The sequence below is a fragment of the Muntiacus reevesi genome, chromosome 4 (assembly GCF_963930625.1).
Source record: "Muntiacus reevesi chromosome 4, mMunRee1.1, whole genome shotgun sequence".
NCBI lineage: Eukaryota > Metazoa > Chordata > Mammalia > Artiodactyla > Cervidae > Muntiacus > Muntiacus reevesi.
The window spans coordinates 148,461,628-148,487,789 of record NC_089252.1 but is presented as its reverse complement, the minus strand read 5'-3'; the positions used below and the strand labels follow the sequence as shown (position 1 = coordinate 148,487,789).

The following is a 26,162-nucleotide window of genomic DNA, read 5'->3' as shown; positions in this document are numbered from 1 at the left end:
TGACCCTCCCAGAGCCCTTGCTAAGGCCTGCTCCAGTTTTGTTGGAAAACATTCCACTTTGTGACTTCTCAAGCCATGCCAAGGCCAGAAAAGTCAACTCAAGCATGATTTAATCCATTTGGCCTCAATAGCTGGGTAGTTGCAGTACCTGTTTGTATACACCTCACTTTGGCCAGGATTGCAGGGCTAGACCAGGGAACTCTGGAGAATGAGACTTGAAAGGGAAGGAAGTGGGGGTGGGGTGGTGGTGGTGGGGTGGGGGGAGATTTTATCTCATCCTTGGGGAGAGAAGGGCTTCCCAGGTGGCGCTAGTGGTAAAGAATCTGCCTGCAATGCTGGAGATGCAAGTTTAATCACTGGGTTGGGAAGATTCCCTGGAGGAGGGTATGGCAATTCCAGTATTCTTGCCTGGAGAATCCCATGGACAGAGAAGCCTGGTGGGCTACAGTCTATGGGGTCGCAAAGAGTCGGACATGACTTTCACTAGGGGAGAGGAACTGAGGGGCTAGTGATGCTATTTTGTATGAGGGTGTGTGGGGTAAGGGTAAGGGATGGGGGCCAAGAGAAAAACTGGGGCTCTGGTTACTTAGTACAGGGGGTGCATTTGGGTAGTCTGGTTAAACAAGTCATTTTCTTTTTAGGACGATTTTCACAGGTGGAAAATCACCCAGCCACCACTGAAAATCACCAAACCTCAGCCTCTGGTCAGGGCTTTGGGTGCTCTCTGGTCCACTGGGCTAGGAAGGAGGAACCCTGTGCAGAGGTCTGCTGCTCCTGGAATTCAGCTGGAAGCCGCCTGCTACAGTGTATCCATCAACAACCTGAAGTGTTTTTTCTCTAGCTATTTACACAAAACAAGACTTTGGAACAAGTACAGTTTGCCAACAGTAACATGAAGGGAGGAGGAGGGAGTTGGAACTTGTACTGAGCAGAATGTGTCATCGGTTCCAAGGAAGGGCTCTGTAGGGTGAATCTCAAGGCTCACAGACAACACCCGTTCTGCCTGCCGGAGTGGCCTTTACTCCTTTTAATTCAACCAAGGTGTGCGATGTGGTAAGAATGTCTCAACACCATTTGATGTTTTCACTCCTTTACAATTCTCATTTTAATTCCAGGAAAGAGCACTGGCAAATACCTGGTATTTGAATTGGTGTGAGGCATAAAGTAACAGGCAGCAAGTTGTCTCAGGATAGAAACAAACTGGGAAGTGCTGGGTTTAGCTGCACAAATTACTAACATTTAGCTGGTAGCGTGGCAATTTTGACAGCAGCTGATGGCTTCCCTACACAGCAGAGATTCCCCAAACAATAAATGCACCCCCTGTTAGCTTCAATCCAGAGCTGGCCAACATACAGTCATTTTCCAGTTCTCGATGTTCTAGCCCCGAATCTGAGCATTAGTGTTGAGGAAGCATGCTGCCCCTTTCTGGTACGACTTCGACTATTGCTATTAGTTGAAATGATGAGAATGCTGCTTGATATTCCTTAATTTACTTCATGTCTCAACCACATTGTCTATGTATTTGAAGACAATGTCCCAAATGAACTTTTAGAAAGAAGGAGGCTATAAACAGTCATAAATATAGATTCAACTGCCTCCCAGCATATCTATTAAAAGTGTCAACTTTTACATACTGTTAAGAATATTGAGCACTGCATGACCATTTAAATGAGGAGGGTATGGCAACCCACTCCAGTATTCTTGCCTGGAGAATCCCATGGACAGAGGAGCCCAGCAGGCTATAGTCCACAGGGTCTCACAGAGTGAGACATGAGCGAAGCGACTGAGCACGCACAACCATTTAAATATAAGTATTATATACCATTATTACCAAAACAATAGAACATTTAAACATGTACAAATGAATCCATAAGGAAGGGTCTCTACTTCAGTTGAGGGCTTCCTGGGTGGCTCAGACGTAAGAACCTGCCTGCTAATGCAGGAGACGTGAGAGATGCAGGTTCAATTCCTGGATTGGAAAGATCCCCGGAGGAGGAAATGGCAACCCAGTCCAGAATTCTTGCCTGGAGAATCCCAAGGACAGAGGAACCTGGCAGGCTCCAGTACATAGGGTTGCAAAGAGTCGGACACAACTGAGTGACTAAGCATGCACTACTTTAGTCGAACTCCTTATACCTACCTACTTTGGCAAAAAATATCTCAGTACAATTAGGAAATGGCCTTGGGTGATACATCAGTCAGGTGAAAGATGCCCAGGTTATAGATGCAAGTCCCTCTCCCTCTAGGATTTCTAAATTACTTCGCAAGCTCAGCCCTTTCTCCACTCCATCACTTCATCCTGATTTCAGAACTGGGAGTGAAGGATTAATGTAGGTTTAATTTAAAAGGATAGCATGAAGGACTTCCCTGGCGGTCCAGCAGCTAAGACTCCATGCACACTCCCAACGCAGGGCGCCTGGGTTTTATCGCTACACCGCTGTTAAGAGTCTGCATGCCTCAATGAAGATCAAAGATCTTACGTGCCACAACTAAGACCCAGCTCAGCCAAATAAACAAATAAAATATTTTAAAAATAAAAAAGATAATATGAGAATTAGATTCAAGGCAGCTGGAGTGGACAGGGCAGCAAACTCAGAGTTCTCAATCCAGTTCTGACACACCAGCTCCAACACTGGAAATCCCGGCGTTGAACTTCACTGGGCAGTGTCTGTTCTATCACATAGACACTGTGAACGACGCATGGCTTTCCACTGCCGGCCTGCCCCATAATGCTGGAGAGGCTGCACTTCTTAAATACAGATTTCTGGACCTCACCCAGAGATTCTGATTTAGGAGGTCTGGGATAGGACCTGAAAGTGTGTTTTGGGAAGCAGTAGGTTGAGAATTTCCAAGACTTCTTTGGGCTCAGGGTAGGATTCTGACTCTGTCTCCTGGATGTCCCAGAAACTTCTTACCTGAACCCTGGGATCATCTTGGCAAAGCCGATGACCTTTTGGATGCTGTAACTGACCAAGTCAGCCAGGTGGGGCAGCATGGAGAGCTGGGACAGGTCCAGGGTCACAGAAGGGTCATCGGAGTCTTCTTCATTCAGATCCAGGTTGGAGAACCTGGTTGGCTCCGTTGTGTCTGGGGAAGGAAGAGGGAAGAAAAGGAACTACTTGAGCCAGGCTTGCTCCTGTAAGGCCCTCCTGTTCTCTGGCATGACTGCCTCTCTCCAAAGTCACTTCCACTCAGGTATCCCCCTGAGGTTCCCCGTGTCTTTCTTTAAGAGAGTGAAGAAGCAGGAAAATCAAAGAGCAGAGACATTCTGAGATATGAGACTTCTTTAAGAGTGATTTTACATGTCTTTCCTAATGATCTCAAGTCAAAGGTGAATTTGGAACCAATAAAGTTGTGGAAAACAATGTTCAGCCTCACTAGTGATCAAAGAACAGCCACCTCTAAACTAGAAGCAAATATGTTTAAAGGTTGACACCAGTATTTGTAAAGATGTAGGAAATTAGGCAATCCTTGTGTAGTGTTGGGGTGCTAAAGGAGGCACACATTTGTGCAATTAATCTAGAACGCAATTTGACCACGAGGGTCAAAAGCCTACAGTCACGTACACTCGGTGACCAGTAATCCTATGTCCATGAATTCAGCATAAGGAAAAATTCGAATGAGTGCAAATATTTAGCCATAAGCACACTGTTATCTTAATCAAGAGCTGGAGGAAAATCTAGATATCCAGTGGTAGGGGGTTTAGATGTGTTATTGTACATTATACCCCAGAATACTATGCAGCTTCAAAAATGATATTCTAGGTATGTACTAAATGACATGAAAATATGACATAATATAGGCGCTAGTGGTAAATGCAGGTACCCCGCCTGGGTACCCTGCCTGCCAGTGCAGGAGACATAAAGAGATGTGGGTTTGATCCCTGGATCAGGAGAATACCCTGGAGGAGGGCATGGCAACCTACTCCAGTACTCTTGCCTGGAGAATCCCATGGACAGAGGAGCCTGGTGGGCTACAGTCCATAGGGTTGCAAAGAGTCAGACATGACTGAGCACACACACACACACACACACACACACACACATACATGCCAAACATACCATGGGGGTGGGTGAGCACCTCAGATTAATTCACCTGTAAGGGGAAATCAAAACTTCTAAATAATATAAAGCTGTTACTAAAAGTTGAAGTACAAGATGAACCTATTTGCAAGGCAGGAAAAGAGATGCAGACATAAAGAATGGTCATGGGGACAGACAGCAGCCATGGAGAGGGTGGGAGGAACTGGGAGATTAGGATGAACATATATACACCACCATGTGTGAACAGATGGCTAGTGGGAAACTGCTCTATAGCACAGTGAGTTCATCTCAGTGCTCTGAGACCTCAATGACCTAAAAGGGTAGAATGGGCTTGGGCGGGAGGGAGGTCCTGGAGGGAGGGGATGTGTGTACGTGCATAGCTGATCCACTTTGCCGTACAACAGAAACTGTATAGCATTGTACAGTTGCTTTCCAACATTGTAAAGCAATTATACTCCCAAAAAAAGCTGAAAAAATGTATACCATTCAGATTGACCTTCATTGATAAAAATGATTCTACCATAAAGTAAAAACAGTAAGAAGGTGGATAGAGAAAATTAACACAGGAGAGGGGTTACTACAAGGTTAACTCCAAGGTGAGGGGCTCAGGGATCAGTTATCCATGCAGCGGTCACAGTAGATGGGTAGACACATGACCTGCTCCGCTGTTATCTCTGTCTAGTTGGCACAGAGATCCCTCCCACCTACTCTTGATCTGGGCACTGATCCACCAGTGAGTCTGGAAGCACCATGTCTGAGGGCTCCAGCTCCCTAGTGGGGAGGGAGCTTTTCCATCCCTGCCCTCCTTTCCGGCAGAGGGCAGATGGATTGGGTGAGAGGTAGAGTGATGAAGACCAGGATGGGGGAGGATGAGGCAGGAAGATGCAGAGGAAGATAGAGAAGGACAATAAGAAAGCAAGGATGAGCTGGAACGGACAGGTCCTCCAGGACCTTAGTGGAAGGTGGCTTGAGTGGAAGGTAGGCTTCCATGCTGAATTTCACCTTCCAAAGGTTCAGGCTCTGATGACTAGTTAACAACACTGTTTGCTATATTTAAAAGTTGCTAAGAAAGTACATCTTAACTGTTATCATGGGGGGGAAAACTCTTTGTAACTCTATGAGGTTAACTAGCTTATTGTGGCAATCATTTCCCAATGTATACCTATATCAAATCATTATGTCATGCACTTTAAATTTATACAATGCTGTATGTCAATTGCATGCATGCATGCTAAGTCGCTTCAGTTGTGTCTGACTCTTTGTGACCCCATGGACTATAGCCCGCTAGGCTCCTCCTCTGTCCAAGGGGATTCTCCAGGTAAAAATACCGGATTGGGGTGCCATGCCTCCTCCAGGAGATCCTCCTGACCCAGGGATCGAACCCACCTCTCTTGCATCTCCTGCATTGGCAGGTGGATTGTTTACCACTAGTGCCATCTTATATTTTTATAAAGCTGGAAAAAACAAAAACCAAACCAACAAACAATCCACCCGGCAACAAGGGCCCAGGCTCAAAGGACCACTGAAAGGAATCAGGTCACTTCCAGGGAGAGAGCCCGGTGGAGAAGCCTGGCTTAGAGGAAGGAGCAGAGGCTCTGCAGGCAACAGCTTGGCCTCTTCCTTAGAGTCCTCAGCATGCACCCTTGGGCACGTCACGCCTCTTCTCTAAAAAGGGGTTGTTCTGGGCAGCACACAGTAGTGAGTGCTGTCCTGGCTGCAGCTGAGGGCAGGTGGGCTGGGAAAGCTCTAGGACTTGGGGAGGGAGTGTGCTGTCCCGCTCACCTGGAGAGGAGGTATAGTGATCCGAAGAGGAGGAGGACGAGCTTCCAGAGAAGCTGGGCGTGAGTATCGACCTCGAAGGATGGTTCCCCTCGTGCTCACCCTTGCGAACTGGAGGCTGGAAGGGAAAGGGGGAGTGTCAGAAGCCCACATTGGAGGTCACCTTCCTCCCTCCTCTTCCTGATCTTCTGTTTACAGGAGGGGCAGCCCTCCCCGGGTGCTGTGCCCAGATCCCCTCGCCCTCCAGCCCATGTACCCGGAACTGGCTGAAGTCGGAGTAGGTTTCGTCGTAGGTCTTGTGGTGGGCGTCCAGCAGGGTGGTGATGATGCGCTGCTGCTCCTCCGACAGCTTCGGCCGGAGGCTGTCCTTCAAGGCCTCCTCCTCCTTCCGCTTGAGGATCATCTCCCGCTTCCGCTGCACCTCTTCATCGGTCAGGATGACTGCGGGGGCCCGGAAGGGGGTGTCAGGAGGGCGGGGCCTGCAGCGCCTCCAAGGAACCTTCCTCCAGGGGTAAAGGCTCCAGATGGGAGGGGCTGTTCCCTGACACGCGGAGCTCACCAGGCCATCCTGCCACGGGGACCCAAAGCCCATGATACGAATGAAAGAGTGGGTGCTGTATGTTGAAAAGGCAGGAGCATGAGAGAGGAGGAAACAGAGCATTTGGGAGGCAGGATGCTTGGGCATCATTAAGGTGACTGGGATTCCCAGGAACAAGATGTCTGACTCTGAACAGATTGAACTCTCCAGGCTTCTGTTTGTTCATTTCTAAAATGAGAAGATTGGACCATAGGATCTCTCCTAACATGCTTTTTTATTCCTTCTTCCAGGAAGCGTGTAGTGTGGGGATCCTACCTCAAAGGGTCAACTCTTTGAGACCTGAATCCAGCCCTGCACAGAGCAGATGATCACTCAGTGGGAGGGAGGGTGCAGGGTCCCAGCGTCAGAAGCTAGGAGATGCTGAGAGGACCCCTCTACGTGGTCATCCCCATGTAACTTTCCAGGCATGTGATCTACTCTGGCCAAAGTAGAAAAGACTTGGCCTCTTCGGTTCCCTGCAAAACAACCCCTCCTTCAGTCCTTCCAGTCTTGAAATTTCTGCCCAAGGAAGTTTTCCAGTCCTGCAGAAGTCCCCAAGGATAGGTAGCAGCTCACGCTCTATCTGGGTTCTCTCTCCAGTGGCTAGCCAGGGTGTCTGGTTGCAGGGGCTCCAAGCCTCCTCGTGCTGGGCGAGTGCCGGGAGGGTGGGGCTGGGAGCCGGCCCAGCACACAGACCTCCCGGCCGGGGCCTGCAGAGCGCTGACGGCAGGAGTGGGCGCTGGGGCCCTCGGCCTGTAGCTGCTTGCTCTGTGCCAGTCTTGCCAGGGCATCTGCCCACAGAACTGAGCGTTTCACAAGAGCAGGAAAAAAGAACCAGAATGCCAGAGTGGGTGGCTTCTGGGCTTCAGGAAAGGCCCATGGGCCTTGGCCTCTTGGGGGGGGGGGGTAGGACGAGAGAAGTGAGGGTGGGGGAAGGCGAGCCTGCGGGGGGTGTGAGTGGGCAGGGCAGGAAAAGGAAGCCGGTGGAGATGGCACGTTCCCTCCAGAGCTGAGGTAAACGGTAACTAGGGGAAGACTGGGCGGAGGCCACGCCCAGGTTACTGACTCACCTATCCAAAGAGCTGCCCGCCCTCCTCCCACAGAGGGTGTCAGTTTAGACCCCAAGAGATTCAGCCGGATGGGAGGGGGGAGCAGCAGGGAGCACCCCATTCAAGGCAGGGTGTGAGACGCTAGCCTGGGGAGGCCAAGATTAGGGACTGAGTCCTTCCTGTTCATCTGAAGGGCAGGCGCAGGATGGGACGAGGCTGGGGCTGGGGGGACAGCTCTGGCTGCCCACAGGGGTGCTTTTCAGCCCCACGGGGCTCTCACAACCCCCTGTGATTCTATGACGTCACTGTCCTGCTCAGAAACTTCTTCTGAATCCTTCCTGCTTACCATGCCCCACCTGAAGCCAAGATTCTTTGTGATTTCCCTTCTTCCTAACTTTCCAACCTCATTGCCGGGGTCTTGACACAGCTGTTGGTCCAGTCGCACTGGGATTGCTGGCCTGTGAACATGACCTGCTCACTCCTGCCATGGCATTTCCCATGTGCTGGATGCCTGTCCAGCTGGGTCTTTTCTCCCCAGTAGCCATGCAGATTTTACCAGTTCCCCAGCACCCAGCTCACACCCTCCTGTATCACAAAGGCTTCTGTATTGCCCTGATCTGCAAGGAGCAGTTCTTTCCACACACACTGGCACCCGATCTTTTTTCACTCTATCACATTTATGGTTATCACATTTATGGTTATATATCACATATAGGATCCAATAAATACTTGCAATAGAGAGAGACTAAGTTCCATGTCTCCTTCACTGGAACTGCAGGGTATCCAAGTTTGGGGGCTGCATCTTACAATGCCTGTATCTCCCGTACCGAGGCAAGCCCAGTGGAGCATCCTCAGTGGTCTGATGCACCAAAAACCCAACGTATCAACACTGACTGTACCTACTGTGTGCTGGTCGTCCTCCTGGCTCTGGATGTGCACCAATGATGCTCGTTCTCTACAATTTCAGAATGGCACACTCCACCTGCCAGTCCACCAGATCACTGAGCAAAGTTTACATTTTCAAATACTTGTGACAAGTATTTTCAAGACAGAACCCCTTGTAACGGAGCACCTGTAACATCATGTAACCTTTGCTTGATGATTCAGAGGCATCGTTCTGAATAATTATTGGACTTTGCAGGAACAAGGTTATGATCTCAGAACCATATGGGTCTGTTTTCCTGCACTGTGTGACTCAGCATGCTGTGATTTTTTTTTTTTTTAGCATGCTATGATTTTGAGGTCCTGTGTTACTCTTCCAACCAGTCTATCCCGCTATCTTAAGCTATGTGTTGTCTCTTCTTACTGGAGTGTACCTTTATCCTCCTTAAGAGTTACTTCTAATCTGCTGGGAGCCAGAAACTCTGGTGACCAAGCTATATGTTATAAAAAATACTGTTAATAAATACATTGTTAGTAAAAATAAAGTTTTTTTTATGTACCAAGCACTATTCCAAGTACTTCTTACATATTAACTCACATTATTTGGCCCTTATAGTAACCCTTAAGGCAGATGCTATTATCCTCATTTTACAAGTGACAGGACCTGAGAACCAGAAAGGCTATCAAGCCTGCTCAAACTCACAGAGCAAACAAGTAAGAGCTGGTATCGGGTCTGAGCGGTCTGGTTCTAGAGTCCAAGGCCCTAACTACTACTCCATACTGCCTATGACTATAATCGGCTATGAATGCTCAGCCGGAGCCTGGTCTTCAGCTGTGGAGTCATGACAGAGCAGGTGTTCTGATCCACCTGAAGAGCGTGAGAAAATAATGATTAAATAAAGTAGCAAAGCTTGTAAGTGATATACTTTAAAAGGATGACATTAAGAGATTTGAAGTTAACCTTATGGCATTTCTCCTCTCCATTATTTCTAGCAATAGCAACAACCATCACCCTGTTTGCAGTACTAGAGAAAGAAACACTAAGATCTGCTGGTTTCAGATGAAGGCTGCCAATCCGTGGACCTCCCTGCAGGCAACGTTGGCAGGGAACTAGATAAGCTATAAGCCTCTCATATATGCAGATATTGTTGTGACTTACGAAATAATTCATTTGCTTAAAGGGGTTGTTAATTTCATAGAATGCTTAAAAAATCATTTTCTCAATGAATTGCTACTAAAAATACCATTACTGTCATGTAGGAGAACACTTTTTGTTGTATGTTTTGTATGTTTTTTCAGCTTAAACAGTAGAAATTTATTTTTCACTAGGAGGCACATTTTGAAGTTAAAAGCCCATTGATGGGTTTGTCAGTGAATAAAGGGCATGAGCTGTGTACACGGACTTTGTGAAATCCATATGGCTGCTTAGTAGCTTCTCAATTCCTTGCTGACTGGGTAAAGGGCTTTGCTCAAGTTAACCGCATGCAAGATGTTCCCTATTCCATGAAGTCTATGACTGAGTTAGGGAGTCAATATCTGAAAGCACAAGCATCTTAAAAATATTTCAAGTTGCCAGAGGTGGCCTAAGGACAACATTAGGTAAACAGACAAAATTTTTCCAAATGAATGACATTGACAATATCAGATGTGGGTGATCTTCTTGATCTGTAAATCGCTAAGAGATGCAGAGATACAAAGAAGCACAATGGGGAGCTAATATTCAATCATTCAACACCTACTATCAGAGGCTGTGCTCATGATGGGCAGAAAAGATGTCCATGCATAAAAATATTAAACAAGTTCACATGTGCAGGCCAGGTCTACAAGAGGCCAGAACTCAGCTATGAAGTGTCTTGGGCTCCAAGGACATCAAGTCAACCTGAACCTGAAGAGACAGAGAGAGTCTTTAGGGAGAACAAACTCTCTTCAATCCATCCTTTGGGGCCCCAGGCAGTGCCTGCAAATGCAGAGTCCAGGAGCTCTGGCCCACCAAGGAGGGTAAGGGAGAAGGGGAAGGGGGACCAATGGGTTATGCTGGGGTGGAGCCCACATGGCCTGGCCTTTGGAAGCACACAGACCTAGATTATTAGCTTTGGAGGCATGATATTTTAACATCTCTGAGACTGCACATCTATTACAAAAAATAAAAATAAAGACAGAAGTATTTACAAATTCAGGGATTGTTGTCAAATTTTAAGAAGGTGCTAGTGCCTGACACTCATATAGTAAGTGGCCAACAAATGTTGGTTCCCACATGCATCCCCCTTCCCATGCCTCCTGTAGGGACAAGCCACCTGTTCAGCCCCACCAGAAAGGAGCCTGGGTTTGCAGCTTCCTTCAGAGGAAACCCTGGGGTGTGCTGTGGTTTTACTAATGTTGATACTCAGTTGTATCCAGCAGGCTAGGCTTTGGGGATGACAGCCAGTCCGGATGGTCAATAAGCAGATCCACTAGGGATCGATCGGAGCTGGAGAGTTCCAGGCCAGACATACTGACAGGTCTCCCAAAGTTTGGCTAAACAGAGGCAGGAAATAGAGCTCTTCCCGGAGGACCTTCCTTTTGGGGCAGAGGAAAGAATAAGTTCAGTGTTGCCCCAATGTTTCCATCTTACCTGGAGCTCTGGGGCCCAGACCCCAAGAACTCAGTGCTACCAGCCCATCCTGAGCTCAGCACAGCTCCTTGCATTAGGATGGCGAGAGGGGTGGGCACCGGGCTGCCCTGGGCATAGAGCAGGGTGGGAGCATGGGCTCCATCACAGGGACTGAAGCTGAGGTGGGGGTGGCTGAGGCACAAAGCTGATTGAGGTTGGGGGTGAGCATCCATTTCTGGGTTGCTGGCCCCCCACCATGTGGCATTCCTGGGGCCGGGGCACCCTGGAACACTCAAGGTCTGCTCATCAGGGTGGATGCGGTGCTCTCCATGGGGACCAGGAGGGATCTAGGAGGGGACAAAGAGTTGGGTTCTAATCCCAACTTGCTTTCTGACCCCCAACCCTGGTGCTTTTGCTTTTCTGGGTTTCAGATGATTTCTAAGTGTGCTTCCTGTTCTAAGTTGATGAACATCTCTTTTCTCCCAAGATACCAGGAGAGGCACCTCTGGGACATCACTGAGGCTGGCCCTGACCAGAACTCCTGTGGCAGAGCCTTACTGGATCCCAGGTATAAGTCTGGGCCATTCTTGGCTGGCTGGGGCCTTAGAATCATAGCTGTCTCCCCTGTGGGGACTATGTGCTCAGAATGGGCAGGGGCTTCACGTTCTGCATCCGTGTGCAGCCCAGCACCTTGAACAGAGCAGGCTGCCCTGAACCAGCATGTGAGAAGCCCCATGAGGCACCCAGGCCTTGAGCTTCCACGGCTCTAGGATAAACAGGAGTCGGGTGGGGCAAGGGACCGGGCAAGGAGCGAACCGCCTGCCCAGGCCTGCCTGCTCCTGTGGGGGTGAGGAGCAACGACAGCTTGGAAACTTCTTCCAGCACTGCCAGTGTTGACTGGGGAGCTGGGGTCAGGAGAGGGGCCGTGGCCCATCAGAAGGGAGCCTGTCAAGGCCTGAGGAGGCTTCTGTTTCCCCCAAAACAAAAAATTTTTTCTCGCCAAGGAAGAAATTTCCCATCCCCTCAGCCCTGCCCTGTGGCTTTTCCCTTGTTCAAGACACATCTCCCCTGTACCTGGCCCCCCCACTCCCCTGCACCCACACACACACACCCAGAATGGGCCCCGTAGCCAAGATGACCTCCAGGTCTAGATGCATCTGAGTGTCTCTCTTGAGCCTCCCCAGCCCACAGCTCAGGAGGACACCCACACGATTGCAGATCCTGGAGCGGATCAGGGTACAGAGCACAGACAGGGGTGAGCCAAGGGACAGGGCAGGCCAGAGTGTGCAGAGGGTACCCATGCCCAGGGCAGCCCAGTGCCCTTGCTTCTAGTCCAGGGAGGGCCTGGCCAGCACTTCGCCAGGTTCACTGGATTCAATGGCGTCTCTGGTTACCAAGTAACTCATACTAGAGCTCAGATGCAAACTCCAGGAGTTGTTTTTAACAGTGAATCAGAATATGTCAACCTGCCCCACTGCAGCCCCAGAGCTTGACAGGAAGTCCTAGAAGACCGCTCCTTCTTCATCTGGATCTAAAGGGTCCTGCTAGAGTTCAGCGCTTCCCTTCGCAGGATCTTTCCACCTAGCTCTGGGTACATGCTAAGTCGCTTCAGTTGTCTCCGACTCTTTGCCACCCTATGGACCACAGCCCACCAGGCCTCTCTGTCCATGGGATTCTCCAGGCAAGAATACTGGAGTGGGTTGCCGTGCCCTCCTCCAGGGGATTGTCCCAACCCAGGGATTGAACCCACATCTCTTACATCTATCAGCACTGGCAGGTGGGTTCTTTACCACTAGCACCACCTGGGAAGCCCTAGCTCTGGATACCAGCCCGACTGGAAAGCTAGGGTGGGGCAGAACCCCCTCGACAACCAGGCTCTGAATATTTCTTCTACCCATCACTGCTGCCTCTCCCCACCCACAGCAGCCCTCTCCTCCAAAGCCCAAAGAACCCTGGGGTTCTTGAGCCTCATTCTTTCCCGGAAGGTCTTAAGAAAAGGTTGCTGTTAGAATAGGCCCTTTTCAGGCCTCTGGGACACACACACAGATTCCGGAAAGGCTCACAGGGCCCCTTGGACCTTGGAGTTCTGGCCACCCTGCCTAAGGCTGCGGGTCCCACTCACGCTGCAAGGCGGGGGCCCCAAATCACAGCAGCTACAGAGGAAGGGCAAGCGGACCTCTCTGGCCAAAACGCACAAAAGGCGCCGCCTGCCCCCGCCCCTCCTGGGCCTCGCCCGGGACACTCACATTCCTTCATCATGCCGATGTCAATACAGCGCTTGAGCCTGCAGGCCTGGCAGTGGCGGCGATTGTCCTTGGTGATGCGGCAGTCTCCATTGAAGGGACAGGTGAACAGAGCCTTCCGCTTCATGCTCCGCCTGCCGAGAGAGAGCAGGGACCCTCCGCTGGGTCACCCACCTCCCAGCCCCTCAGCCCTGCCTGCGTGAGAGAGGCTGTGACCCTGAGACCTGCTGGCCAGGCCCTGGCTCCTAGACTCCCAGGGAGAATGGGGGCCCAGGCAAGCCCCCGGCCCCTCTCAGTGGCCACCCCTGCCCAACCGTCTGACTTGCGGTGTGTGCCACCGTGCCCTCCTCCTGTTCACTGCTGATTCTTCCCCCGTCCTTGCTTTTATTTACCTTCAAAGTCCCCTACTCCTCCTTCTCTTTTTTATTACACAGGAAATATGAGTGAATTAACTCAACACAATTTTTAAAATAAATACTGAAATCTGCAGAGCAGCTTTCATTGCCTTTAGCTGTGTGTGTGTGTGTGTGTGTGTGTGTGTGTGTGTGTGTGTGTGTGTGTGTGTGTGTGTGTGTGTGCAAGCCCAAAGGTTCATTTTCCTAATTCTGGCTTTCTCCCCTGCTGCCAGCTATGGGGACTTTTATGAGGCTGCATAGAGGACATCTTCCTAGAGGTTCCTCTTATAGTGAAGCATTTTAGCAAAGAATAAAGACTCCTAAGTTGGGATCTTAGGAGTGTGAAAGTGTTAGCCGCTCAGTCAGGTCTAACACTTTGTGACCCCATGGAACTGTAGCCCACCAGGCTCCTCTGTCCGTGGGATTCTTCAGACAAGAATGCTGGAGTGGGTAGCCATTCCTTTCTCCAGGGACTCTTCCCAAACCAGGGATCGAACCTGAGTCTCCCACATTGCAGGCTGATTCTTTACTCTCTGCGTCACCAGGGAAGCCCAAGAATACTGGAGTGGGTAGCCATTCCCTTCCCCAGGGGATCTTCCCAGCCCAGGGATAGAACCTGGGTCTCCCACATTGCGAGGCAATTCTTTACCATCTGAGCCACCAGGGAAGGCCTTAGGGATGTGAGTTCTTAGCTTCTTGGATACTGTTTCATCCCCAGAAACTCAAGGAGCTTGAAGCTGAGCCCATAGGCAGAAGGCTCCAAGCAGCTGGCCCTTGAGAACAGCTCAAGGCAAAGGACACCCAGTCACCTGGGAAGGAGCTGCTGTTGGCTTTGGACCTCAGCCCCTGGTACCCTCCCATCACAGCCCTCATACCCAAGGGGCCACCACAGACTGGGCAATACGGGGAGGCGGGGGTGTTAGCTGGTGGTTTATCCCCAGCCAGCCCCTGCAGTGACCCCCCAGGGAAAGACTGCACCCCCAAGATCTTGCCTGTGGAAACAGAAAGCCTTTCTCCTTGTGCCTGCACACATTTACTGCGGCTTCCCAGAGGAACAGAAGAACATGGAAGCACCTCAGTTAGCCTGGAATGAGACACATCTGTGTGTTCCAGGACCAGATCCCCTTCACTCCTCTCTCTCTCTCTCACCTGGTGGTTCTTGAGGTGTCACCTCTTACCATTAATGCTCAGGCCCCAGAATGCCCATGATTCTCTAAACCTATGTAAGGACCAGAAGTTTCTAATTAGAGCAAACTCTCATTTCATTTTTTTTTTTTTTTTTTTAACAGCCAGGCATTTTGCCTGGGGTGGCTAGCTGAGAGGCAGCTGAGAGGCTGCCCTGTCCTCCCACCCACTGTCTTGTCTGGCTCACAATCACCCTGTTCTTTCTCGAGAGCCATGGGCACCAAAAAGAACACGCATCATGGTACCTCTAGACATGTGAGCCGAAGCCTCTCAGACCTGCACCGAGGGCCGAGGGCTTCTCAAGGGCCCAGAGGGAGGGTGCCCCAGGGTCCTGTCGAGGTTTCTCCTTCCTCAAGCTCTGCGGGCCCCGACTCTGACCCTCCTTGGTGGGCTCTTCCCTCAACTGCAGATTTGCTTGGAAAGAGAGTTTGAGACATCATCCTTTTTCTTTCATCTTTCTCATGTTGCAAAGCTGAGGCCTCGCCCAGGAGAGCTGGAGACAGCTGCTCAGCCCGCCTTTGCCTGACAGCAGGAGTGGACTCTGAAGAGGCTGAGATAGGACTCCAAAGGGTGCAGAGCTGAGTTAAAAGATGCTGGGGGCGGGGACCCGTGTCATGCTTTCAACTGTGTACTCGGAGTAGGAGTATGAAGCCCAAGAGAACTGAGACAGAAAGAGAAGGAGGAAGAGGACCAAGACCATGACGAGGAGGGAGAAGTGGAGAGAAAGGAGGAGGTGGAGGGGGGAGAAGAAAGGTGCGGGAGAGGAAGAAAGGGAGAAACGTGTGGCCAAGCTCATGACCTCACAGCAGGGCTCAGACCAGGGTAAGAATGCAGCCTGTGCTTCTCACATTTTGCCACCCCCTGTCTTGGAGCCCACCAACCTTGAACTATGTCTCCACATTATTTGAGCAAAGCAGAAAGCAGCCTATGAATGCATGGAGCTCTAAAATTATTATTATGAAAACACGTACGTAGTAACCAGCCCTCCCTCAGCTTGTCAAAAGACAGAATCAGAGGCAAACAGCTGGATAATGGTAGGGGAGACAGAGGCTGTGCCTCGTAAAGAACATTATCACGCTCTGGGCCATGGGGTTCAGTGTCCAGGGCAGGGGATAGGGGCAGAAACCTCCCCCACCAACTCCAAGAGCAGACCCAGGCCCTTCCCGGAGCCCAGGTTCTGCAGCCAGCCCTTCAGGCGTGTTGGCTGTTTGCCAGGACCGTTTCCCCGGGCTCCGCGGCCTAGCTCGTCCTGTTCTGCCGCCTGCTAAGGGCACGTGCACACATGTGGTTGTCATCTGGGCTCTGCCCATGAGGAGGCAGGGCAGCCAGACTGGCCAGCTCTGGCTCTGCGCTTTGTCCTCAAGATCCAGACCCCGCCCTGCCTTCCTCCCAAAACTAATTGCCTGTGAGTTGGTTTGGTTTTGAGAAACAAGAGCCTCAGGTTTCCATGGGAGCCCATTTCCTCAGCAGCGCTCTCAGCCTCATCCTCTGGGTGGTTGGCAATTACACCCCAGGTCAGGAAAGGGGGGTAGTGGTGGTGCAACCAGGCTAAATATAGACACAGTTTCTAGAAAGCCGGGGTGAGAGAGGACACTGACCGATTCTTCTGCCAGAGACCAGTTCATCAAAACAGGAGGCAGGCAGCTCACAAAAGCATTAGGCGCCTGGGCCAGGGTCTCAGGCCTGGGACGGGAGGGTCCTTGAGGAGGTGATCCCTGCCAGCAGAGACACACCTTGTAAAGCCCAAGACCGGGGCTGAGTGTTAGCTCTGAGCTGTTCTCTCCTGCAGCTCCAGGGTCAGAGAAACTCCAGAGCCTGGTCCAGGTGAGGCGCCTGCTAGAGCTCCTGATATGAAAGGTCCGTGTGGCCTGATGGTGAGACCTATGGGGCCCACTGTGTGTGGGGACTGCCAGGGCTTCTCAGCAGGTGAGTTAAAAAAGAAAAACCAACTTTAAGGAAAGGAAGGTTGATGGTAAGGAGCACAGGCCTCATTTTTGGAGAGCAATTTGGCAAGACAGGCGTATATTGCTACATGGCAGTTTTGGTTCCAGACCACTGCGATAAAGCCAATATAGCAATAAAGAGAGTCACACAAATGTCTGGTTTCCCAGTGCACGTAAAAGTTATGTTTATGCTATATTGTAGTCTGTTAAGTGTGCACTAGCACTCAATGTATAAAAACAAGGTACACACCTTCATTAAAAAATACTTTCTCACTAAAAACTATTAATAATCATCTGGCAATGAGGAATTGCCACAAGCCTTCAATTTGTAAAAAACACAACATTTGTAAAGTGCCATAAAGCAAAACACAATAAAACAAGATCTGCCTGTGTCTACCAGTATGTAAACTGCATGGAACCTTTATTCATACAGTAAAGCCATTTCCAGGAGTTCATCCTGGAAATGGGTAGACCAGTCTCATGTAGGAACCTGAGAACTGGATTGGGAAGTTTTATTTTTCACTTATGTCCCCTTTTGAACTGTCTACATCCAAAAAGATAAAAAAAAAAATTCACAGGAGTTATTCATAGGACCAAATACAGCAACAAATAAACACCACCCTTTAAAACTATTTTTAAAATTTAAATGAAATACAGGCTTTGGTTACATAGATCTGTTTGGGTTTAAATTCTAATGCACAACCTTGGGCAAGTCACTTAATCTCGCCATGTCTCAGTTTCCACGTCTGTAAAATGGGAACAACCCTCAGAGGGGGTGTTGTAAGGATTAAGTGAAGGAAGCAGGGTCTTTACTGCACCTTTACTGCTTAAGCACTAAATAAAGGGAAGAGAGAGGAACTGGCAGGCAGGGGCCGTGGGAGGGCTGCAGACAGCAGTGTGTAACCTTCCCATGAGAATCCGAGACCCTGGGAGCAGTCAGCACATCTCCACTTACTCTCAGCGTGCCTGATGTGGGGTTCCATAGGCAGAGGGGCTTGAAACATATCGTTGCTTCATGTGTCGTTGCTTCTGATGTCTAGACCCACAGCCCTTTGTGAGTTACAGTGACCAATGTCTAGTCTCTCTGAGTGCCAATCAGGTCCCACAGAGTTCCTGACTGACATGAGGGTCTCTAGAGCTCCCTGGACAAGCCCTTGCTTTCTCATATCTGATATTTAACTCCTGTTTGGGGACCTATTACCAGAGACCCTTGCTGACACATCACAGTTACATATGTTCCAGGTCCCATAAAAGAGGATAGGAGAGGACTATCTATTCTCCGAAACTGCAAAGGAACAGTGATAACAAGCACCGTTTATGGAGAGCCTTCTCTTCCAGCACTTTACATATTCTCTCTGATGCTCTCAACAGCCTTGTGGGATAGGTATCCTCCCAATTTTACAGGTGGTACAAAAAGGCAATGAAAAGTGAAATAATTTGCTTAATGTCACACAGCTAGAAAGTGTGAAAACTGACATTAGAATCAAGATTGGTTGGATTCCAAAGCCTATGGGATTCTTACGTAATATGGTCTTTAACATGAATCTACCATATCTCAATTCCAGCTGAATCAGGTGTCAAAAGTCTCCCCTCCAGAGTCCACGGGCAGGAAGCAGGTGCTGTTTGAAGGACTCATGTAGAACAGAGAAGGACAGAGGCAGGACCCGAGATGGGCAGGCTGGAAGTGGGGGTGACCTCTGCCCATCCTCTCCATGGGCACCTCTATTGCTGGGGCATGGGGAGGATTCCCAGGGTGTGCCGAGAGGGAATTCACACCAGAGAACCCAGAGGAGAGCTGGGCTCCTAAAGAAATAAAACTGACCAGAAAGAAATGTATGACCTTCGTCATGTCCAGGGAGCTGCCTTTCTTGACACCTCCAGTGGCATCCCCTCTCCAAATATCTGGCTTCTCCATTCAAACTTCCAAACATCACTCTTGGCTGCTCTGAACATGACCCCCTCATTCTCTTCCATTCACATCCTTGAGCAGCTGCCAAGCTGACCTGGACAAAGTTCTCTCTAGCAACGCTGACCTCTTAGTGACTGATTCACTTGTGCCCACGGACTACCCTGAGTGGCCACTCCTTGCCTCTCGATTTACTCTACTGCCTTTAAGCACTTTGAGTCGCTGGACATCTGCCCCATTTCTCTGCCTCGCTTTGCATCACAGCTCCTGCAAATATCATCTGCGTGAACTTCCTGAGAGCCAGAACATTCCACATGTTCCTGGATCCTCACCAGCCTACACTTCCCCAAACGCATCATTAATGAGGTCCCTGAGGACTTCGGGGCTCACAAATAAGGAGGCATTGCTCCACATCATCTTTGTCAGCTTGGCGCTTACCGCACATACCAGCTTCATGGTGTCCTGATGAGGAGGAAGGTGACAAAATAGAGAGGCAAATGGCAGTCTGTTTCCCAGGCTTGCCTTTCAGACAAGGATTTTAAACTTCATATTCTTCATTCTTTTCATCAAAGGGATCTTTCTGATTTTCTTCTCATCCTTTACACCTTCCCTTATATTAGAATCTGGACAAAGTCATTCATGACCAGAGATTCATCCACAGATCATCACTCACTCTCTCTCTATATATATCTTTATCTATCTATATATATACATATTTATGCTTTATAGTAGACCTGCATATTTTCCGCCTGTGGCTCTTGCTTATGATTGGGTTGTTAACATTTTTCAGTCACCTAGGTGTGTCCACTTCTTTGCGACCCCATGGACTGCAGCACATCAGGCCTCTCTGTCCCTCACCATCTCCCAGAGTTTGCCCAAGTTCATGCCCATTGCATAGATGATGCCATCCAGCCATCTCATCCTCTGTCACCCTCTTCTCCTTCTGCCTTCAGTCTTTCCCAGCATAAGGGTCTTTTCCAATGAGTTGGCTTTTTGCATCAGGTTGCCAAAATATTGGAGCTTCAGCTTCAGCATCACTCCTTCCAATGAGTATTCAGAGTCTTCTCCAGCAACACAGTTTGAAAGCATCAATTCTTCAGAGCTCTGCCTTCTTTATGGTCCAGCTCTCAAACTCATACATGACTACTGGAAAAACCATAGCCTTGACTATATGGATTTTTGTTGGCAAAGTGATGTCTTTGCCTTTTAACATATTAGGTTAATATATTACCAAGACATATAACCATTTAGAAGCCTGTTCATGCCAACCTTTTATTCTCACTGGAAATAGCATCTTTCTCTATGGATTACATGTATTCCAGAGGAGCAGGAAGTAGAAACAACATGAAATGGCTTGCAGGAGTAACTGGCTGGAAATAGTCTCTAATTCTTGACCATAGGTCAATAGAACTGACCAACCCCCATAATCACACTTTGGTTTGATTATGAGTCTTAGACTTGCTGAAATGACCACAACTCACTTCTAGAGCGATTTTGTTTGATTTAGAAGTCAATCAAACACTAAATGGTCAAATGGGCTATTCTAACCCCGCAGAATATAGTCAATGGCTCAACCCTAAGGTAATGCTTTTTCCTTGAGAAGTGCTCTTGCAGGACTGAGAGAGCTTCTGGAGAGCAAGGACTTGTGCTATCTTTGTGTTCTCAAGGATGCGGTACCCAACACAGAGAAGGACCTCCTTCTGACAGAGGCCTTCCTACCCAGGATGAGGATTCTGCAGACAGATACAACTGACAATGGAATTCTCAAACACCTATTTGAAACAGACTAAAGTGGAAGAATATCAAATAGTATATGGATGAAGCAAAGGAGGAGAAGTATGTGGAGTGGAGGGAGGAGGAGAAATTACGTACAGACAGTCTATTCTTGTTATTTGTGGTAGTTACATTCATAAAGCCACCATGAATGGTGAATCAGCAAATATTGAATCATCACTCCTAGGAGAATTTGGATTAGGTTCCTGTGAGCCTCTGGTCACAATGTTTTCATTAATCCATCAGTAAATAACTTTGTTTCCTGTGTGTCATCTGTTTAAATGCACCTCATTTAATACATCTTGTTGACTCATTAACATTGAACTCACAGCCAACAGCTCTATAGCCCATGTCTAAACAGAGCTTGTCTAACACGTCTTTTCTCTGTAAGGCACCTTGCAGCTTTCGCATGCTTAGGAGCACCTGACAGAATTTCAGCACCATGCTTGGGTGCCATTTTACACAGTGAAATCACTATCAAATGGTAGAAAGATGCAAAAAGGATGGTACTAAATAGACCAAGAACAGGACACTTGTTCACAGTGTAAGAATTGAAACAGAAGGCAGGATATCTGGCTCAGCCTTGGCTGGGAACGTGTGCAATGCGAGATGGAATTTTTCTCCACTCCACACGTGTCCAGAAACACCAGTGCTGCAAGTATTGATCTGGGGATGACAAGTAAAGTTTACCAGGTAGTCAGATTTGCAGATATGGGCTCCACAAACAATGAGGATCAACTGTGTGTATTTATAAAACAGAATTCAAGCCAAACAACAACAGAGATGTTGGCTCTTCAGAAAGTGCAGTCTGGGCTATCATCAAGGCAGAGGCAGTAAAGTTATAAGGTAAGACGGAGGACAGGGAAGCAAGATAAAAGCAGCTCGCTGACAAAAATGCCAGATCTTGCAGGAGGGAGTAGTGGCCGTCAGTCAGCTCAGACTCTAAGGGGCCTCAGAACGGAGGCTCACGGCAATCAAACTCCAGGCCTGCCAGTTTCCGCCTCAGAGGGCAGGTGAGTCAGGAGCCTGTATTTATAGAGCCCAGGGGTTGCTGAGCGGTGGGGGGACCACGACACAAGTCCTGAGGCCTCTGATTCAAGCTGCCCTCAGTGCCAGTTCAGAGAAATGGGTTCCTTGTTCTGGACTTGATTCACTCTTTCCTCTCTTTGATGGAAAGCCCTGCCATTAGCTTTACTCACCCCCAGCAAGACTATTATATAGAAGTTCATTTTTGGCCGCCTTCTTCCAGGTGGCTTTCTTTTTCTCTCTCCAAAATATGCAAAATGCTAATTTCTCCTGGTTTTGAATCCCACCCTGCGAGTCCTCACTTCTCTCTTCTCCCTCCCTGGCTCCAGATGGGAATAGCCTTTGTCCAGCTTTTCCAGGACTTTCCCATACAATTTGCACTGGTAATGCTGGGCCTGCATGAAAAGAGAAGAGGCTGCTGGCAGAAAAACTAGCCCTGACCAAACCGGAATGCCCATGCTTTCCTGCACACTCTGAGGTTGGCTTTCCAACTTTGATGAGCAAGTCGTGGTGCACAGATCAAATATGGAGGTACAACCAGGGATGTCGTTTTCCTTGCTCCAGGGAACGATTGGTTTGGATGGTGGTCCGAAAGAAGAGGGCAGGGGTGGGTGCCCTGAGGCCAAGTTCTTGGGGCTCCTGGAGGCCATGCCCATCTCTTGGACTAGGAAACTCTGATCAGCAATGGTAGGTGGTTCACTCTGGAAGGACATGGGTGGGTGCAGGGGGCTGTGTGCCAAGAGGTGATGGAAGGATGGGGGCTCACATGCCACACTGGAAGCGGTTGGGCCAGAGGACAAGCTGGAGCTGAGGGCAGAGGAGGAAGAACCAGACCCTGGTGCCCCGGGGGGCTGTGAGATTCAGGAGTGTTCCTGGGCCTGGCTAGGAAGAAGACACAGAACACGCAGGGTCTCCTCGCGGGAAACCCTGTTCCTCACCCCCTACTCCTCGCCCTTGCAGGGGACTCACCTGAAGAAGCCTTTGCAGCCTTCGCAGGTCATAGCGTTGAAATGGAAGCCGGTGGCGCGGTCCCCGCACACCCCGCAGATCCGGGGCACGTTCCGGTCAAAGTCCCCGGGGTCAGGTAAGGACGTGCTGGCCGCAGTCGCCTCCATGGCTGCAAGAACAGCAGGCGGGGATGAGGCTGCTGGCAGCCCTTCTGCCCGGAGCTCAGCAAAGCCAAGCCGCTCCCCAGGGCCCAGGCCTCAGTGGGACCCTGGGTGCCCTCCATTCCTGGCTCTGGGTACCACCAGCTCACCCTCCTGAGGCTGCGGGCCACAAGCGGAAGTGGGTCTGCCCAGACAGGCTGGAGCACGTCTGCAGGGGGCGCTGTGGCGATGCTCGTGGCGTGGCCTGGCGTCAAAGCGCGGAGGACCAGAGGCCGTGTCTGGTGCCTATGGGCAGGGCTTCTTTGGGTGAGGGGTCCCGCCTCTCTATGTCCCACTGTCCTCATCTGAAGAAGGCGTTTTACTTCACTGGGTGTGAGGAAGGTTCTTATGAATGATACGCCCACCGCTGGCCTCAGCTGCACCCCAGCAGTGGACCTGCTGCAGGTCAGAGGGCTCTTCGCCCAGGGTCCCCTCCAAAAGGGAAGGGGGGCCTCCAACAGCCTTGTACACAGAGGGACACCCTCCGCCCCTCTATCCTTGAGGGCGAGGGGAAGAGGGCAGATTACCTGCCCACAGCAGACGCTGTCACGCCCGCTCCAAGCAGCCCCACGGCTCAGGGCCTGGTGTCCTTGCTGTCCTGGTACCAAGGTCATCAAAGCCTTCTCCCTCCCCTCTCTGCCTTCAATGTAAATTCAACACACTGTTCTGAACGTCCTTCTGAGTAATGTGAGTCGTATACCAGGAACTAATTTTGTTTTCAGAGGCTGCTTTTATAAATAGGCATTATCATCTACAGATGGATTTCTCACTTGAAGAAGGAGGGAAAAGAGACAGAGGGGACAAAATATAATAGCTCTGGGAGCGCCTTCTCAGGAAGCAGCTGACAAGCCTTCCCTCAGGCAGGCCGGGACCTCGACTTCACCTGCTGCCTGCAATCCTGCCGGCTGCTAGCTCAGGGCTATGTCTGGGGTCCCTCCTGCCTGGTGAGATGATTTCAGACTGGGCTGCCTCCCAGTTTTATCTGAGTCCTCACAGGGGTCACCACAGGTTTAAGAGCCTTGGCCTCAGGGCAGGAGGGTCCCTCAGGAGAGAAGGAAAACAAGTGAGAAAGTCAGTGGTGAGCGGCCAAGCACCCTATCCCCTCCCACACCACAGTGCCATGTCTTCCCACTGAAGTGAGAGAGATAGCTTCCGGGGGCCCTTGGGGGCTCCGAGCTTCTTTCCAATGATGAGGCCTTTGACCTGAGCCAAGGTGTGTCAAAGAACAGTAAGGTTTTATTTCAGTCCATCTTCAACTCACTCCAATAAGGCAAGTACTATTATCATTATTATTGTTGTTGGGCTTGAAGCATCCCAGTTCCCTGACCGAGGATCGAACCTGTGCCCCTTGCAGGAGAAGCATGGAGTTCCAACCACTGGACCTCTAGGGAAGTCCCAAGGCAAGTACTATTATTATTACTTGTTACAGACGAGGCCCAGAGAAGCCCAAACATTGAGGTTCTCTAGCAACTACAGTTACCAAATGCACTAAACGAAGACTTAATATTGCAAAAATAATCCACGAAGAGTTTTAAGCTAAAGGAAGGAGATGGGACCGATAAGGACAGGTACCGCCAGTCCTGAAGGGGTAGAGGGGCCCTGATCACAGACAGACCTAGCAGATCCTCCAACTTTCTCTTTCAGCTTTTCTTTTCCTGGGAACTTTAATAATGGTGACCCTGTTGCCCAGTCCAATCGTAGCAAAGTTGATACTTGTTAAGCTATAATGTTTTTATATACACACATGCACAGAAACAGAGAGAGAAACACTTAAAAAAAAAAAAAAAGAACAAAGGAATGATTAACAGAAACTTCTGATGGAGTGAGATTGGGGAGGACTTGCAGAGGCATTACATACTAGCCATATTCAATTTCTTTGAGTGGTAGGTATTATGGTGTGTATGTATGTGTGTGTGTGTGTGTGTGTGTTTAGTCACTAAGTCTTGCCTGACTCTTTGCAACTCCACAGACTGTAGCCCACCAGGCTCCCTGTTTGTGGGATTTCCCAGGCGAAAAACTGGAGTGCGTTGCCATTTTCTTCTCCAGGGGATTTTCCAGACCCAGGAATTGAACCCATGCTTCCCACATTGGCAGGTGGATTCTTTACCATTGAGCCACTTGGAAAGCCCCATTACTACTACTAGTACTAAAACACTATTATCTGTTTTATATGCTCATCTGTATATATAAAACTTTGCCTAATTGTTAAAACAAAAATAAAAGAGAGGGTGCCCTTAGTTTGCCAGTCTTGTCCCCACAACCCTTAGGAAGTCTATGCTGACTCCAGGCTTCTGGAGCATGACATACACATCCACAGAGTGGGCAGGGACCCCAGGGGCCCCAGGAGGAGAAACTGTCTAGGATGCCTGTGGCTTAACCCTAGGTCAGCTGAGATGTTGCAACTCCCCGTCATGGTGATGTTGCTACAGCCTCTGTGTCATTCAGTGGCCAAACATCTGGTGGAGTTGGTGGAAAAAAGAGAAATTAAATGTGGGGGTGGAGGGAAATCGGTCAAATCAGTCTTAACAAGTATTCAGCATCATCTGGGCTCACGGAAGATGTGATGACGCAAGAGAGTTGGTAGAATGCAACAACACAGCACTGCAACTGTGCCTTCCTGTAACAGGGTGATGTCAGGAAGGTTGCTGGCCCCTGGAGTGGGGCCCCAGGCACTGGGTTAGGCCCACTGAAGGCTGGACCCAGCAGCCAGAGGCCCACAGTGAGCAGGACAATTTCAGGTGAATTAAGAGACAACTCAGCCCTGCCTAGGGTTACATGCTGCTACCAAGAAGCCAGGACCCAGGACCAGAGTCCAGAGTGGAGAAGAGGTCCGGGCACCTATGGCCTGAGAGCTGGGAGTGCTAGGAATGAAGGGCAGAGATTGTGGAGGGCAGGAGAGACAAAGGAGATGGGAGTTGGGCTGGAAATACTGCCATGCTGATGACCCCCTGGGGTCCTGACCTGGGTGTCTGCAAGCCCCTCCCCACCCCAACCTGGGCCCAGCTCTGGGTCTTAGCTTCGGGCTGCTGTGGACTCTGCTGACTCAGGATGCACCCACCCACATCTGCCAAAGGCAGGGAGTATCTCTTCCTGCCTCTGACCACCGCCTTCCTATTTGCCCCCATCCAACATCCCTGCCCGCCTCACCCCTCGAAAACAAAAAGCCCAGAGGTTGTGGCTGAGGGGGAACACCCACCTGTAGAAGCAGGGGGACAGGGAAGTCAGGCCCAGGGGTGCCCGTCTGTGAGGGTTCGTAGGTGCTTCCAGCCCAAAGGACTCTGAAATGAAAAAGGGAAATAAATGCTTTATGTACAGCCCTGCATTGATCTCACCACTGGAGCTCTAGAGAGCCCATCAGAGAGGATGTGAGCCTCTTTCCAGGGACTTTGGTCCTCAGAACCGGGACTGAACACTGGACAGAGGTGATCTTTTGGGGGCAGGCATGCCACGTTATCACTGGCAGGGCTGAAGGGGCAGGAGCCCAGCCGGCAGCCGGGAACCACCCTCTCTTGAGGGAGGGCGTGAGCAGCATCCAGCGAGAGGGCAGATGAGGCAGCCTTCTTGCTGTAGAGAGTGTTGGGAGCTCGAATGCTCCCGCGGCCCCCACCCCAGGTTTTAGGGAT

At 50.0% G+C, this 26,162-nt stretch overlaps 1 protein-coding gene across 1 annotated transcript in view; it reads right to left on the bottom strand.

Annotated features, from left to right (window-relative positions):
* The window catches only part of VDR (vitamin D receptor), a 57,831-nt gene that overhangs the window by 10,432 nt on the left and 21,237 nt on the right, over positions 1–26,162 (bottom strand). Inside the window, exons 2-7 of the mRNA XM_065934544.1 lie at positions 25,736–25,817; positions 22,361–22,508; positions 13,167–13,297; positions 6,079–6,263; positions 5,826–5,940; positions 2,916–3,087 (exon numbers count right to left, since the gene is read on the bottom strand). Coding sequence (XP_065790616.1) covers positions 2,916–3,087; positions 5,826–5,940; positions 6,079–6,263; positions 13,167–13,297; positions 22,361–22,506 — 749 coding nt within the window. The 5' untranslated portion in view covers positions 22,507–22,508; positions 25,736–25,817. The remainder of the gene's footprint in view (positions 1–2,915; positions 3,088–5,825; positions 5,941–6,078; positions 6,264–13,166; positions 13,298–22,360; positions 22,509–25,735; positions 25,818–26,162) is intronic.